Source organism: Oncorhynchus masou, chromosome 16, assembly GCF_036934945.1.
Source record: "Oncorhynchus masou masou isolate Uvic2021 chromosome 16, UVic_Omas_1.1, whole genome shotgun sequence".
NCBI classification, from domain to species: Eukaryota; Metazoa; Chordata; class Actinopteri; order Salmoniformes; family Salmonidae; genus Oncorhynchus; species Oncorhynchus masou.
Genome location: NC_088227.1, coordinates 958,485 through 974,944, shown reverse-complemented (window position 1 = coordinate 974,944; position 16,460 = coordinate 958,485). Strand labels below are relative to the sequence as shown.

Genomic DNA, 16,460 nt, shown 5'->3' with positions numbered 1-16,460 from the left:
TGTAATGGCGTCACACCTGAAATAACAACTTTTTAGACAAAAATCTACAGCGTCGAATAAAAATCTAGTGATTGAAGTGTTTCCATTACCCACTAAGGAAAATTGTGAATTAATAAATTGTTGACAACCTGTATACCCCCTCCCACCTATCTGTTTCATGTCTCAGATAGCATGTAAAAGCCAGCATGGATAGAATGCAATAATTGATTAATATTTGCCATATTCTGATAATTATCATGTGCCAGTGTGTCACCGCGGATCGGCTGTCTACGCTAGTCCGTGCCATTGTGAATCTTACACTCCTGTAGATCTGAAATAATTGAATGATGAAACTTGCAAGCCAACCAGAAAAAGCAAAGCGAAGCAATTTAAGCATTCTTGAAAGTCAGGACAATCCTTGTCCTGTGAAGTTGAAAATGTTTTATTTTGCAAGCAGTAATTAAATGTAGAGTGCAACTTATGACATCACGTACCTTTAAAATTATTCAGCAATCATAATGTATTAAAAAAACACAGTTTCCATCATCATTTGTTGCAATAAAGAAAGTTAGACAAAATATAAATTCACCCGTCGAACAGATACATTTTTTGTTGATCTTTAGAAAATGTCTGTCTGCTGTTTCCATTACACATCGCAATAAAAAAAATTGCGACATTGTTTTTGTCGAATAAACTTGGGTCAATAGAAACTTGCTTCAATGACTCAATTCTTACTGAGAGAGTCAACTCCTACTGTCAATGACTCAACTCTTACTGAGAGAGTCAACTCCTACTGTCAATGACTCAACTCTTACTGAGAGAGTCAACTCCTACTGTCAATGACTCAACTCTTACTGAGATCGACTTAATTCATACTGACACTGACTCAAGTTCTACTGACTCAGCACCTGAGACTGACTCAACTCCTACTGACAGTGACTCAACTCCTAGTGGGAATGACTTAACTCCTGGCAACGATGCAATTCTTACTGAGACAGAGTGTACTAATATGGACACCGTATGTGAAATGCTTTTAATCCTATCTACAGTATGTATGGACACATATTTTTCCTAGCCACATGTGGCTAAACATTTGAGTACAAAATGTTACTGAAATAATACTACAGGTGACAAAGGTGGGGTCCTCAGTCAGTTATGACTCAGTGGGTTTTAGATCCACTGTATTAATCGAGTCCCGGCTAGATGTTAATGTTCCAGATTGACAATAAACTCTGGAGGTTGATGTGTCAAGGCAGAGAAACTGTTTTTGAAGAGACACGGTGTGAAAGGAAAAGGGTTCTGGCCCGTACCTTGAGCAGGCCTAGAGGGGAGCCGCTGAGAAAGCCACTGTGTGGGTAGTACTCTATTTTCAAGAGTTTAAAGGATAAATGGATGTAAAAATGCAGCCTGTGCTATAATGGATTTCTCTGTGGTGCTCGTGCTATCTGTGTGTTGCAGCCCTAGAGGAAATGTACTCCGTGCTCCCTACACAATGTGGGAAATTGCTTACTGTGACTGCACTGAATACAAAAATTAACCTCTCTATGATTTCTTTAATTTGTTTGGAGTGACATCTCCCTCAGGTGTGAGGGGCTCCTCTGAAGCTTCCGAATACCTCTCAACACACACCCTCAGTGTCTTCTCTCAATGAAGTTCTCAGTGGAGGACCTTTGCATGGTTTTGTTCAACCAGGCAATTGTTGAGTGCTAATGGACCTGTGTGTGATATCTTTTTTTTTAAAGCCAGTGGCTCAGATTTTCCTTCACTTCTTCGTCAGATTGTATACCATTTGTCACAATGCTACTGCTTGTGGTGGTTGAGTAGAGGTGGTCAGGGTTGAAACACTTAATACAGTAATGGATACTCCAAGGATACATTTCTTATTACAGGCCTGCTGACCTTAGTAATTTCCCCTTCCCCTTTCTAATCAATAAAATAACCAGGGTTTCATTGTGCAGTCTGGGTAAGAGGAGACACACAGAATTCAGAAGCATAGACAATTTGTAGGGTGAAGTGCCCAATTTCTACTGTTGAGAAGTGCCCTTCTTTCAAACTCGCTTTGAAGTATATTGACATTAACACAAAACTACAATTAAACTCTGAATCTCAAATAGCCGCCTGTCCCTTTTAATAGCCAGGCAACGGCACACATTCCAGCAAATAAACGTCTGTTTCAAATAATCACCGGGTCAAAATTAATTGTTTACTAGGTTACAAAGTTTGATGTTTGACTTGTTACATTAAATCATTCAGTAATGACTTGAAAAATGATAGTAATCATCCGTTTTTATCGCCAGTAAGAAACTGCTAGCTAACTGGCAAGCACAAAAACAGTCAACAACTTCGGGATTACAGAACACTAGAAATTGGCCCTTTAATGGTGAAAGTAAAAACTGCCGTAAATGCAGAGTCTGAGAATAATCATTGAAGTTGTTTTTGGTGACGAGTGGCACGAGGAGTGTTGTACAAAACATAACCATCAAGATAAGATAAATGGCACTGGAGGGAATAGCAGCTGTTTTACAGGCTCCTGACCAATTGTGTTATTTTGTGTTTTTGTTCATAATGTTTCCGCCATCATTTCCTATGACCGAAAAGACATTCTGAACATCAGATCACTAACCTCAATTTGGATGAGGTTTTCTACTTCAATGAGCGAATGACATAGTGCACATCACAGACCAGGCCCAAATCCCCGACACTCGAAGGAGGAAGAGGCGCCATTATAGAGGCTGGCGTGCGGGATACCTGACGAGTCCACGTCAGCAAGTGGATAAACCACCACTGCCCTCAATTTCGTTGGAGAATGGTCAATCACTGGTGAATAAACTGGACGTGCTCCTATCAACGTGATCTGAAGAATTTGTTATGTTCCCCAAAAAGAAAAACAAAAATTGTCACTCAAACAGAAAGGGAAAGTAGCAGAGTCACTGATAACAACTAAATTAAACAGGTGGGGTTTTAGGAGGGGTGTATATATATATATATAGATATATATATATATATATATATATATATTGAGGGTAGCTGAAGGATGGGACTAAGTGCAAACAAAATATAACTATTGTAAAAATATACTGTGTCCGTAAAATGTATATAGTATGTACAAGTAGAAGCCTAAGTGTTGTTGTCCATTAGTTTACTCCAATTAGGGGAGGGGTGGTAGGGTTGGGGAAAATAAATAATAAAGGAAAATATATTTTTTAAAGATATATATATATACACACACTCACACACACACACATTGGATTGGAAGTCTATCTGCAATATGATCTACCCCCTAAATAAAAAGGTTGATAGTCAGTGATGTGTTGTGTTGGATTTGCCCCAAACATAACACTTTGTATTCCATACAAAAAGTACATTTATTTACACATTTTTTTGCAGTACTACTTTTGTACCTTATTGCAAACAGGATGCATATTTTGGAATATGTTTATTCTGTACAGGCTTCCTTTTATTCACTCTGTCATTTAGGTTAGTATTGTGGAGTAACTACAATGTTGTTGATCCATCCTCAGTTTTCTCCTTTCACAGCCGTTAAACTCTGTAACTGTTTTAACCTTGGCCTCATGGTGCATTCCCTGGGTGGTTTCCTTCCTCTCCGGCAACTGAGTTAGTAAGGACGCATGTATATTTGTTGTGACTGGGTGTATTGATACACCATCCAAAGTGTAATGAATAACTTCACCATGCTCAAAGGGATATTCAATGTCTGCTTTTTTTACACTACTAATGCTGCCATTCTTTGATAGCCACTGGAAAACCTCCTTTGTGGTCTTTGTGGTTGAATAAGCATTTTATATTTACTGCTTGACTGAGGGACCCTATAGATAATTGTATGTGTGGGTTACAGATAGTCATTCAAAAATCATTATTGCCCACCGAGTGAGTCCATGCAACTTAATATGTGACTTGTTAAGCACATTTTTACTCTTATTTAGGCTTTCAATAACAAAGGGCTTATTTATTGTTTTATTGATTTGTAAAAATGTATAAAAACATGATTCCCTTTAACATTGTCGGGTATTGTGTGTAGATCAGTGACACAATATCTCAATTTAGTCTATTTTAAATTCAGGCTGTAACACAACAAAATGTATACAAAGTTAAGGGGTGTGAATACTTTCTCAAGGAGCTGTATATCATTGTACTAATTATTTTCTTGCATTTCGGGAATTGATGTTGAAGCACCTTGTATACTGTATCTTCCTGAATAGGAATATGTTTTTTTCCTCTTGTTTTTAGCCAGGAAGTATGACAGTGGAGAATATCTAAACATCACCGGTATCACGAGGGACCAAGCAGGGGACTATGAATGCAGTGCAATGAATGACATTGCCTCTCCTGACACCAAGACGGTGAAAGTCATAGTCAAATGTAAGTACATCTCTGTCCTTGCTACAATTTGGCTGCCAAAGCAGATTCTCATCTATATCAATGTGTACTGTTCATTGACAATGACCCAGATCTCTTTATGGGCCATCTAGTCAGATCGGCTGAAGTTTGAATGAAAGTCTTGGTTTGAAGTTTCTCAATATTTAACAAGATAATTCCCTTTTTGTCTCGTTGCTGAGGTGATTAATTCACGTTAAGGAAAGGTCTGGCTGTTTTTAAGGGCTATTCCATTATGCAGGTAATGAGTCTTTCAAAATGTGTGAAGAGACAGTAATGAGGACCCAGAGCATTAATGAATGATACTGGCTTTAGTCATCATGGTCACATGGAAATCAGCACTCCAAAGTATGAGGTGGAAGGGTGCTTGACAATTATTACTCTTCCCATCCTCTTCTCTCTCGCGTTTAAGTCTTCCTCTCTGTTGATACCCTGTGCTGAATCATCCCACTGCTATAACCAGTCACAAGTGTGTGAGGGAAAAGGTGAAAAGGTTGTTTGATGCTAATCGGGTTGATTAAGGATTTCTCAGATTTTGATTAAGTTACTGTAATGATAATATATTCAGAAAAGTACACTGGGATGGTGATTTGAATGGTCCTGAATACAAAGTGATATGTTTGGGGCAAATACAATACAACACACTACTCCATATTTTCAAGCATAGTGATGGCAGTATCATGTTATGGGTATGCTTGTAATTGTTAAGTACTGGGGAGTTTAAAGGATTAAAAGGTAACTGAATGGAGCTAAGCACAGGCGACATCCTAGAAGAAAACCTGGTTCAGTGTGCTGTCCACCAGACACTGAGAGATGACTTCACCTTTCAGCAGGACAATAACAGTTTTGAATTAAATCTAGTTAAGTTACAGTTTTGAATTAAATCTACTTGAAAATATATGGCAAGACCTGGAAATGGTTGTCAAGCAATGATTAACAACCAATTTGATAGAGCTTGAAGAATTCTGAAAAGAATAATGGGCAAATGGTGCACAATTTAGGTGTGGAAAGCTCTTAGAGACTCACCCAGTAAGACTGTATTCGATGCCAAAAGTGTTTCTACAAAGTATTAACTCAAGGATGTGAATACTTATGTAAATTAGATATTTCATTTGAATGTTTTCCCCTGGTGGCACTGGTCCCACTAAGTTTTTCAGTTGGTGGCACCAGCCCATGATTTGGTTGCCTGAATACTGTAATTCAAAGTGCTTTATTATAAAGTGTAATAGACTACTGAGGTGCTATTCAATAAATAAGTTGTTCATCTTTTCATGTTCTAAATATTTGAATGTGCAACCTAATTCAGTGATTGTCATGCATTTTGGGTTGACAATTATTGTTGTTATATTTAATGTGTTAAAATACGGCTCCAGAATTTTCTGTATTTTTTTTCAATAGAGATTACTTTGCCTGCATCTTTATGTGCACTATTATCAAAGGCTAATACTGTGTATCAAAACACATTAGCTAGATTGCCAAATTTAAATATAATAACCAATGCTACGTAGTAGCCATGTAGCCACATATACTTGTAGACCTAAGTATATGTACATGTGTGTGACTGGTGAAAGCTGCTGGGTGTGAATGTGATGTAGGGGAATGAAAATGGGAACGTAAGACAAGTTGCTGAGGTGAAAAACATTCGTGGGAGGAAACTCCACACAATTCAAGGTTGCTGCGTTCATGTTAGGGGAACATAGCATAAGTAAAACGTTGGTGCAACTCCGGGTGGTAACTGTAAAAAAGTCTAGATTTTACCCCATGATACCCATTGAGGGCGGTAACTGTAGATGACAGGGTAGCTTTATTCACATGAGGGTAATTTAGTGAAACAAGGTAGCTTTATTCACATCAGGGGGGAATTTAGTAAAACACGGTAGCTTTATTCACATCAGGGGAATTGAACTGTGCAACTCAATACGATTCAAGGTTGTTGTCAGTGGAATATTGCAGCAGTGAAACTTAGGTGCAATTCCACACAGTAGTTCCTGCTTTAAAAGTTGTGAGTTTGCGCCGCGGGACTTAGAGGTACCCAGCATCATGGCTTCATTGCTCCAGAACACCACAAGGGGCAGTTAGAGCACTCATTATGCATTTGGGTCCCAAGGTTTTTATATGACCAATCATATCGAGTGGTTCCAATGATGAATTTGATGTGAGCCACCCATCCCTGGGTGAAGATGGCTGGCGAACCAAATGTAAGTAGTTATAACATCATAACGAGTCAAGAAAAACATGTACAATTGAGAGGATTAGGTTAGTTAATGTAGAGACAAACATTTGTGCATATGTTTTTGTCATTAAGTTAATTTACGAATATCGATATTTTGCAAGTTCGCTGACTAGCTAACATTAGCCAGCTTGCTAGCTAGTGTTATGACAGGAGAATTCATTTATAATTTGTGTTGTTTGATGTTTTAGGGACTACTGAGAACCAGCAAACCAGACTGTCGTCTTGTGAAACAGTGGATGTAAAGAATCAATTTGCAAATTGAATGTAAGCTTGCCTTGAAATGCAGCTGAAGTAACAAAGCTAGCTAACTATTTACTTGCTTATTGTGTAGTGGAGGATAAAAATAACGTTATGCCTCTGGATGTGTAGCTAGCTACAGTATGTAGCCGATCTAACACGTTAGGATCTAAACTAATATTGATACCAATCTATGAACTTCAGCTATCGTTGTTGTATCATCTTCAAGTCTGAATGAAGCCCATGGATAGAGTAGAATATAATATCTTTATTATGCCAAGGATGCAAGTCCTATAAACATGTACTGTCGTTATTACCACGCATGAGATTCCCACATTGTAGCCTGTACATTGAATTTTATTTACTGATCATGTACTCTTCCTTGGCAAATACATGTGCCGCACGGTTCAGGTATGAATGTCTCTGATATGACTGAAAAATAATGTCCAACTTTGAATGATGCTGTGTCTGCATGTATGTATTTGTAACGGCGTTCTTCGTTTGTCGAAAGAGAGTCGGACCGAAATGCAGCGTGTTGGTTACTCATGTTTTTAATAGAACAAATGACGATACATGAAATAACAAAAACAACAAACGGAACGTGAAAAACCAATACAGCCTGTCTGGTGAACACTAACACAGAGACAGGAACAATCACCCACGAAATACAAAGTGAAAACCAGGCTACCTAAATACGGTTCCCAATCAGAGACAACGAGAATCACCTGACTCTGATTGAGAACCGCCTCAGGCAGCCAAGCCTATACAACACCCCTACTCAGCCGCAATCCCAAATACTACAAACCCCAATACGAAAATACAATACATAAACCCATGTCACACCCTGGCCTGACCAAATATATAACGAAAACACAAAATACAATGACCAAGGCGTGACAGTATTACAATTATACACTTCAACAGTGTTTACCACTCCTGCTCCTGGGTCATCAATGATTACACATTGTAACTATGCAATAGACTAGAAACATTATTTAATTAAAGGCTGATTTGTAATTCAAACAGAAAAAAATATGCATATCTAACTCCCTTCATCTGCATTAATCTGAGGACACAGGGTAGTATTTCAATGAGATACTTAATTTCAACCAGTGGAGAATGTGAAACGCTTTATTGAAAGAAGTTCATTATCCAGATGTTATAAATACATAATACAAGCATTATCATTATGATAATTGTATATTATAAATACAAGTTCAATCTGTACTTCAATGCACATATGGTGTGCATTATAAAACGAGGAAGAAAGATGAGTCGGGGAAAGAGGTGTAGAAGACAGAAAGGGAAAGAGGTAAAGAACACCGGCAGACAGCATATGATTAATGAATTACAATGCTACCCTAATATTTTCTCAGTTCATCACAATTGCGGTTTCTCCTAACCAGCCTTGGCCCCCAGTTGGCCCGAAGGTTATCTTAAGAGCGGGTGAGGTGGCGATGACGTGACTGGCTTCCTCTCTCACATCAAAACATACTTGCAGACGAGAGACAGGTGGATAGAGAGAGAGAATTTTAAAAAACAAGGCTTAATCATGCTAACACGGTCAGTCATCATAATCATCAGGAGGTGAAATGCGAAACTGACTTTGGATCATTACGACTAATGCATCTCTGTCTGTATTTCAATGTAAGGCATCTCTTTAATAATACTTCCTGTTGACCCAAACAAGTGACCTCTCACCTATGATCATGCTGTGCTCTCTGTGTCAGCCAGTTCAGATGCGGGAGGGTTTCACCAAAACAGCTGATATAACCTAGAGAATTTATGGAGAAGGAGGAGAGGGATGAAGTGAAGGAGAGAGACTGTTATTGTGTGTTTGTGTGTGTGTGGTCTCACCTGGTGTCCACACTAAGTGGCTACAGAGTACTTTATACTGAAAAACACGAGGACAAACAATAGAAGATAATGTCAATAGAAGATACTGTATGTGACGCAGACACCTATCAGAGTGTACCAGAAACATTTAAATATAGAGGGCTATGTGTCTCACCACTTGGTTATTGCCAGGCTAACCCCCAGGGAAATCATGACTTGGCATCAACAGATAGCAACAGATAGTCCAGTGAAAATGGATGTGTTTATGTGGTGTAAATCTGAATATTAGCAGCTGACATCTTAAGGGATTTTTAATTCATGAATATGAGACAGGTTCCATGTACAACAAGACAGGCGAGATGAAGAGAAAAAGAACACAGAACAGTTTAATTACCTCTGGTTATGGACACTTTTGCCAGCAATAAAGCTTCCACGGCATGTTCCTCGGATTGTGACCATCTGGCAATATCTACATTTTGACCCCTTGATCAGCTCGCTCTCTGAAAGTAAAGAAAAGAGCTTATTTTTTGTAGATATGAAAGCAATAACTGAGATTTGACCGTTCAATCTAAAGCGGCAGATGTAATCAGGATACGTCAATATAGCACAGAAAGCTTAACACCAGACTGGTATTGTGGTTGTTCATTAGGTGATGGGAAATTTGCAATGATACCTGCATCATCTACACTCTGCAAAGACTCCCTAACTCTTCATGACAGACATTGTTTTCTTTCATCCTTCTGTCAAAAAAAGCAAACCGTTACACTGTCATGAAATATGATTATATATCAACTATGAAACAAATATGACATGGCCTGCTTATGAGTTGCCATGAAAGACAGTTAGATTAATTCAACTGAAAATTGCGAGAACAGGCGTTCGTAGCTAAATGCTTTTGGTTAGCTTAAGAATAAAAATTGCATTATTTATTGTTCTACACTATGTATGTATGTGTGTAATATATTAGAATGTTATGAGCCGACACTGAATCGTAGGAGCTAACTACTAGCTATGTAAAAGTTGGACGGAAGAGCGCCCAGTACTGCTTAACTGAGATGCCATCATCACACAGTCCTTCTTCGTAGGTGTCCGCTATGACATCCTTTGTGTCGGAAAAAAGTTGCTTGTAGAACAATTTTTTTGACTGAAAATAAAATAAGTTTTGCTCTCGACAAAACAACACAAATGTACCTCCATAGCATATAACAATTTGCCTGTGAATAACCACACGTTCATACAAACATGCTACTCAATGCAGAATTCTTGACGCACAACCAAAGATGCTGCCATATTCTGCCAGCACGCCCACAAGCGAGCCACTCAGGTGCAGAATGATGACTTGTAGAAGAGGGAAAGGGACGAGATTGGAACAACAACAATTTGTTGCAAGTTGGGGAGGGACGCTAATAACTGAACAATAGACTATTCGACCTTTACTAAATAATAGTCTAATAGCCAAGCTAGGTGTGAAAACCCCCCTCCTTTCACAGACCAGATTTGCCCTAACGACCAAGGGGAAGCTTGCTACTCAATGTAATAAAGTAATTACTTTTCAAATAAGTTACTTTACAAGTTATGTTGGCTGACAATTTGTTAGCTATGCTGTCCTTATGAACCAAATAGCATATCATTATAGAATGATAGAAACACAAAATAATCATATTAATTAAGCCAAATTTCTTAAAATCAATCCCAAATACTATGTTATTACAAAAAATGTTTTAGATTCTCTGGTAATGCCAATACAAAATACTATCAAATGCTTCTCAAAGATGCACTCAGGTGGTCAAACTAGTAATAACTTGCAGTAACAGAAAAAATGGCTGAAAATGTAATGACGTGCCACAGAATTCTGCGGCAGCACGCAAGGTGTGCCGCTGTATGACACGAGGAGGAACCACTGTACCATTCAAGGTTGCTGCGTTCACATCAGGGGAGCATAGCAGGAGTGAAACTTTGGTGCCACTCCATACAATATAATATGTGGCTCTGTTCACACTTGGGAGCAGGAGTTCAACCTTTTGTAACTAGGGGGCAGTATGTTTATTTTCGGATAAAAAAAACATTCCCGTTTGAAACGGGATATTTTGTCACAACAAGATGCTTGACTATGCATATAATTGACAGCTTTGGATAGAAAACACTCTGACGTTTCCAAAACTGCAAAGATATTGTCTGTGAGTGCAACAGAACTGATGTTACAGGCGAAACCCAGATAAAAATCCAATCAGGAAGTGCCCCATATTTTGAAAGAGCTGCATGCCAATGACTCCTTATATGGCTGTGAATGGGCTACGAATGAGCTTACGCTTTCTACGTGTTCCCCAAGGTGTCTACAGCATAGTGATGTCTTTTTAGGCATTTATGTTGAAGAATAGCTGTAAGGGACCACATTGAGCAAGTGGTCACATGATGGCTCCCGCAGAAAATCTTGCGTAAAGTACAGAGGTAGCCATTTTTCCAATGGCTTCTTATGAGAAACCAATTGTCCCGGTGGATATTTTATCGAATAGATATTTGAAAAACACCTTGAGGATTGATTCTAAACAATGTTTGACATGTTTCTGTCGATATTATGGAGCTAATTTGGAAAAAAGTTTGGCGTTGTAGTGACCGCATTTTCCGGTCGATTTCTCAGCCAAACGTGAAGAACAAACGGAGCTATTTCGCCTACAAAATTAATATTTTTGGAAAAAGGAACATTTGCTATCTAACTGGGAGTCTCGTGAGTGAAAACACTCAAAGTTCTTCAAAGGTAATTGATTTAATTTGATTGCTTCTTTTATTTTCGTGAAAATGTTGCCTGCTGCCAGCAGGGCATAATGCTATGCTCGGCTATGATAAACTTACTCAAATTGTCTAGCGTTGGCTGTAAAGCATATTTTGAAAATCTGAGATGACAGTGTGATTCACCAGTTATGCATTAGGGGGCGTTATTTAATTTTTGGGATGAAAAACGTTCCCGTTTTAAACAAGATATTTTGTCACGAAAAGATGCTCGACTATGCATATAATTGACAGCTTTGGAAATAAGACACTCTGACGTTTCCAAAACTGCAAAGATATTGTCTGTGAGTGCCACAGAACTGATGTTACAGCCGAAACCCAGATAAAAATCCAACCAGGAAGTTCCGCATTTTTTGAAACCTGCCTCATGCCAATGACTCCTTATATGGCTGTGAATGAGCTACGAATGAGCTTATGTTTTCCACGTTTTCCCCATGGTGTCTACAGCATTGTGACGTCTTTTTAGGCATGTCCATTGAAGAATGGCTGTAAGGGACCAAGCATGTGGTCACAAATAAAAATAATATTTTTGGAAAAAAGGAACATTTGCTATCTAACTGGGAGTATCGTGAGTGAAAACACCCGAAGTTCTTCAAAGGTAAATTATTTAATTTGGTTGCTTTTCTTATTTTCATGAAAATGTTGCCTGCTGCCATGATAAACTTACACAAATGCTTGTCTAGCGTTGGCTGTAACGCATATTTTGAAAATCTGAGATGACAGGGTTGTTAACAAAAGGCTAAGCTTATTATTGTTTGAATATATTTATTTCCTTTCATTTGCGATTTTTTTGCGTATTTATGTCTGCTGCGTTATGCTAATGCGTTTGAGGCTATGATTACGCTCCCGGATACGGGTTTGCTCATTGCAAAAGGCTAAGCTGTGTCTCAATATATTTCATTTGTGATTTTCATGACTAGGATTTCTTTTAGGGATATTCATGTCCGTAGCGTTATGCTAATTAGTTTGAGGCGATGATTACGCCCCCGCATGCGGAATGGGTAGTATCAAGTCAACTTCTGTGAAATTCCTCATGATTATTGCACTTCCATGTGTTGCACTTGCATTCAGTAGCATCTATTAATTACATGATTATGCATAGTATTGACGTCAAACGGAAGAAGCAAGGACAAAGATGGTTCCTGATGTTGTGAGATTTTCTCTGGTGTTTTCAGAACAACTGGTACTATGAAATTAGGATATCAGGATTCAAGGATGCTGTGAGATAAGGATAATAGCAGGACCTACTTAGTCATAGTAATTTTAACAGTAGAGAAAAGTATCTGTAATAGATGCGTGTTGGTGGGAAGTCAGGTGCAGGAGAACGAACTTGGTAAAAATGGAATAGTTTAATAAATGCTGATAAAACTCCAAAAACCAAAATGGACAAAATATCAAAAGTGGGTACAAAACCCGTCGCACACCAAAATAATACATGCACATCACATACAATCAAACAAACTCCGACAAGGACATGAGGGGAAACAGAGGGTTAAATACACAACATATAATTCATGGGATTGGAACAAGGTGTGAAGGAAGACAGGACAAAACCAATGGAAAATTAAAATTGGATCAGTGATGGCTAGAAGGCCAGTGACGTCGACCGCCGAACACCACCCGAACAAGGAGAGGGCTTGTCGGCACCGACCTCGGGGATGACCCGAAGGGCGAGGCGCACGGCGATCCAGATGGAGACTGTGGAAATCTCGCAGCATGGAAGGATCCAACGGAACCCAAAATCTCTCTTCCGGACTATAACCCTCCCAGTCCACGAGGTACTGAAGGCCCCTCGCCCGACGTCTCGAATCCAGTATGGAACGAACGGAGTACGCCGGGGCCCCCTCGATGTCCAGAGGGGGTGGAGGAACCTCCCGCACCTCAGACTCCTGGAGTGGGCCAGCCACCACCGGCCTGAGGAGAGACGAGACACATGGGGGGTTAATGCGGTAATCGGGGGGAAGCGGTAACCTGTAACATACCTCGTTCACTCTCCTCAGGTCTTTAAATGGCTCCACAAACCAAAGACCCAGCTTCCGACAGGGCAGGCAGAGGGGCAGGTTTCGGGTCGAGAGCCAGACCCTGTCTCCTGGTGCGAACACCGGGGCCTCACTGCGGTGACGGTCTCTGGCAACTTTCTGGCCCAGTACGGCGTGCTGAAGGTGGAGTCCCATGTTTCTTCCGCACACCGAAACCAGTCGTCCACCGCAGGAGCCTCGGTCTGACTCTGATGCCAAGAAGCCAGAACTGGCTGATACCCCAATACACACTGGAAGGGAGAAAGGTTAGTGGAGGATTGGCGGAGCGAGTTCTGGGCCATCTCTTCCCAGGGCACGAAAGCCACCCACTCCCCCCGGCCGGTCCTGGCAGTAAGACCTCAGAAACCTACCCACATCCTGGTTAACCTTTCTAGGCCAGGCATTCTGCTAGCGGAACCCCTCGACAACATCCGCTGAAATTCAAAAATATATTTTTGGGAAATATGTAACTTTCACACATTAACAAGTCCAATACAGCAAATGAAAGATAAAAATCTTATTAAATCTACCCATGTCTGATTTCAAAAGTGCTTTACAGCGAAAGCACAACATATGATTATGTTAGCTCATAGCCAGGTCAAAAAAACACAGGCATTTTTCCAGCCAAAGATTGGAGTCACAAAAAGCAGAAATATAGATACAATGAAACACTAACCTTTGATGATCTTCATCAGATGACACTCCATAGGACATCATGTTACACAATACATGTATGTTTTGTTCGATAATGTGCATATTTATATCCAAACATCTCAGTTTACATTGGCGCGTTACATGCAGTAATGTTTTGATTCCAAATCATCCGGTGATTTTGCAGAAATACTCATAATAAACATTGATAAAAGATACACAGAATTAAAGATAGACTTCTCCATGCCACCGCTGTGTCAGATTTCAAAAAAACTTTACGGAAAAAGCATAATCTGAGAACGGCGCTCAGAGCCCAATCCAGCCAGAGAAATATCCGCCATTTTGGAGTCAACAGAAGTTAGAAATAACACCATAAATATTAACTTACCTTTGATGATCTTCATCAGAAGGCACTCCCAGGAATCCCAGTTCGACAATAAATGACTGATTTGCTCCATAAAGTCCATCATTTATGTCCAAATAGCCACTTGTTGTTAGCGTGTTCAGCTCAGTAATCCATCTTCATGAGGCACAGACACTTCGTCCAGACAAAAACTCGAAAAGTTCCGTTACAGTCCTTGTATGCTCATTATAAAAAATATGAAAACCAAACATATTTTACATAGGTTTAAAGATTAACTTCTTGTTAAACCAACCACAGTGTCATATTTATAAAATGCTTTTCGCCGAAAGCATACCTAGCCCAGAACATACCGAGCTCAGAACATAGTCCAGTTGACAATTTATTACAAACAGTAACCAGCCAAGCAGAAGTGTTACAAAACTCAGAAATAGAGATATAATGAATCCCTTACCTTTGATGATCTTCATATGGTGGCAATCAGAAGACATTAATTTACTCAATAAATGTTCATTTTGTTCGATGAAGTCTCTTTATATCCAAAAACCTCCGCTTTGTTAGCGCGTTTTCTTCAGTAATCCACAAGCTCAAACTCAGTCAAAACTATTGGGCAAAAAATCGGAATTGTATCCGTAAAGTTCATAGAAACATGTCAACCGATGTTTTTATTCAAACCTCAGGTTGTTTTTAAGCCTAAATGATCTATAATATTTCAACCGGACAATATCGTCATCAATATAAAAGGTAAACAATAAATGCACATGCGCCTGAAAAAACTCTGCGTCACTTTAGGGTCCACTCAGTCAGACTGGTCTTACTCCCTCAATTATAAGAATAAAAGCCTGAAACGATGTCTAAAGACTGTTGACATCTAGTGGAAGGCATAGGAACTACAAATGTAGTCCTAAGTCAATGGATACTGTAATGGCATTGATAGAAAACTACAAAACCAATACTTCCTGAATGGATTTTTCTCAGGTTTCCGCCTGCGAAATCAGTTCTGTTATACTCACAGACACTATTTTAACAGTTTTGGAAACTTTAGAGTGTTTTCTAACCAAATCTATCAGTTATATGCATATCATATCTTCTGGACTCGAGTAGCAAGCCGTTTAATTTGGGCATGCTTTTCAACCAAAATTCCAAATGCTGCCTCCTACCCTAGAGAGGTTAAAGACACACAACATGTAATTGATGGGATTGGAACCAGGTGTGAAGGAAGACAACACAAAACCAATGGAAAATGAAAAATGGAGTAGTGATGGCTGGACAGCCGGTGACGTCGACCGCCAAACACCGCCCAAACAAGGAGAGGGACTGACTTCGGCGGAAGTCGTGAGAGTATCGAAATATATGGGAAAATTAATGACTGCAGTATTGCCGTTATAATTTAATTTTCCTTTTTTTAACTAGGCAAGTCAGTTAAGAACAAATTCTTATTTTCAATGACGGCCTAGGAACAGTGGGTTAACTGCCTGTTCAGGGGCAGAACAACAGGTTTGTACCTTGTCAGCTCGGGGATATGAACTTTCAACCTTTCGGTTACTAGTCCAACGCTCTAACCACTAGGCTACCCTGCCGCCCCATAATGAGTATATGACGCATCGAATGCTAAGGCATAAACGTATAAAAGTGTGTATTCAAATTTTAAATATATGAAGTTCTTTCCTTCTGCTGTACTATTAACCCTCCCAGTACCGAGATTCCAGCAATATTCAGCTTTTAATATGTCTTACTTTCTTTTATCTGCAGGTCCAGCCCTTATATTTAGCCTCACAATGACGTGTTTTACAACTACAATGCAAAACAATTTGACATAAACAGTATTCATGAGTTTTATTGACAAATGAGGTCCACCAAAGCAAAAAAAACTGCTACAAATGAATGAATATGAATGCTATAATTGTTTGAAATGGATTGTTCACTGGAAAATGAATAAACAACTCGTCAGTGACATCTGTGT

At 39.3% G+C, this 16,460-nt stretch overlaps 1 protein-coding gene across 4 annotated transcripts in view; it reads left to right on the top strand.

Moving 5' to 3' along the window:
• The window catches only part of negr1 (neuronal growth regulator 1), a 360,903-nt gene that overhangs the window by 195,852 nt on the left and 148,591 nt on the right, over positions 1-16,460 (top strand). For all 4 annotated transcript variants that reach the window (XM_064990536.1, XM_064990534.1, XM_064990535.1 and 1 more), the window contains exon 4: positions 4,228-4,359. In XM_064990536.1, coding sequence (XP_064846608.1) covers positions 4,228-4,359 — 132 coding nt within the window. The remainder of the gene's footprint in view (positions 1-4,227; positions 4,360-16,460) is intronic.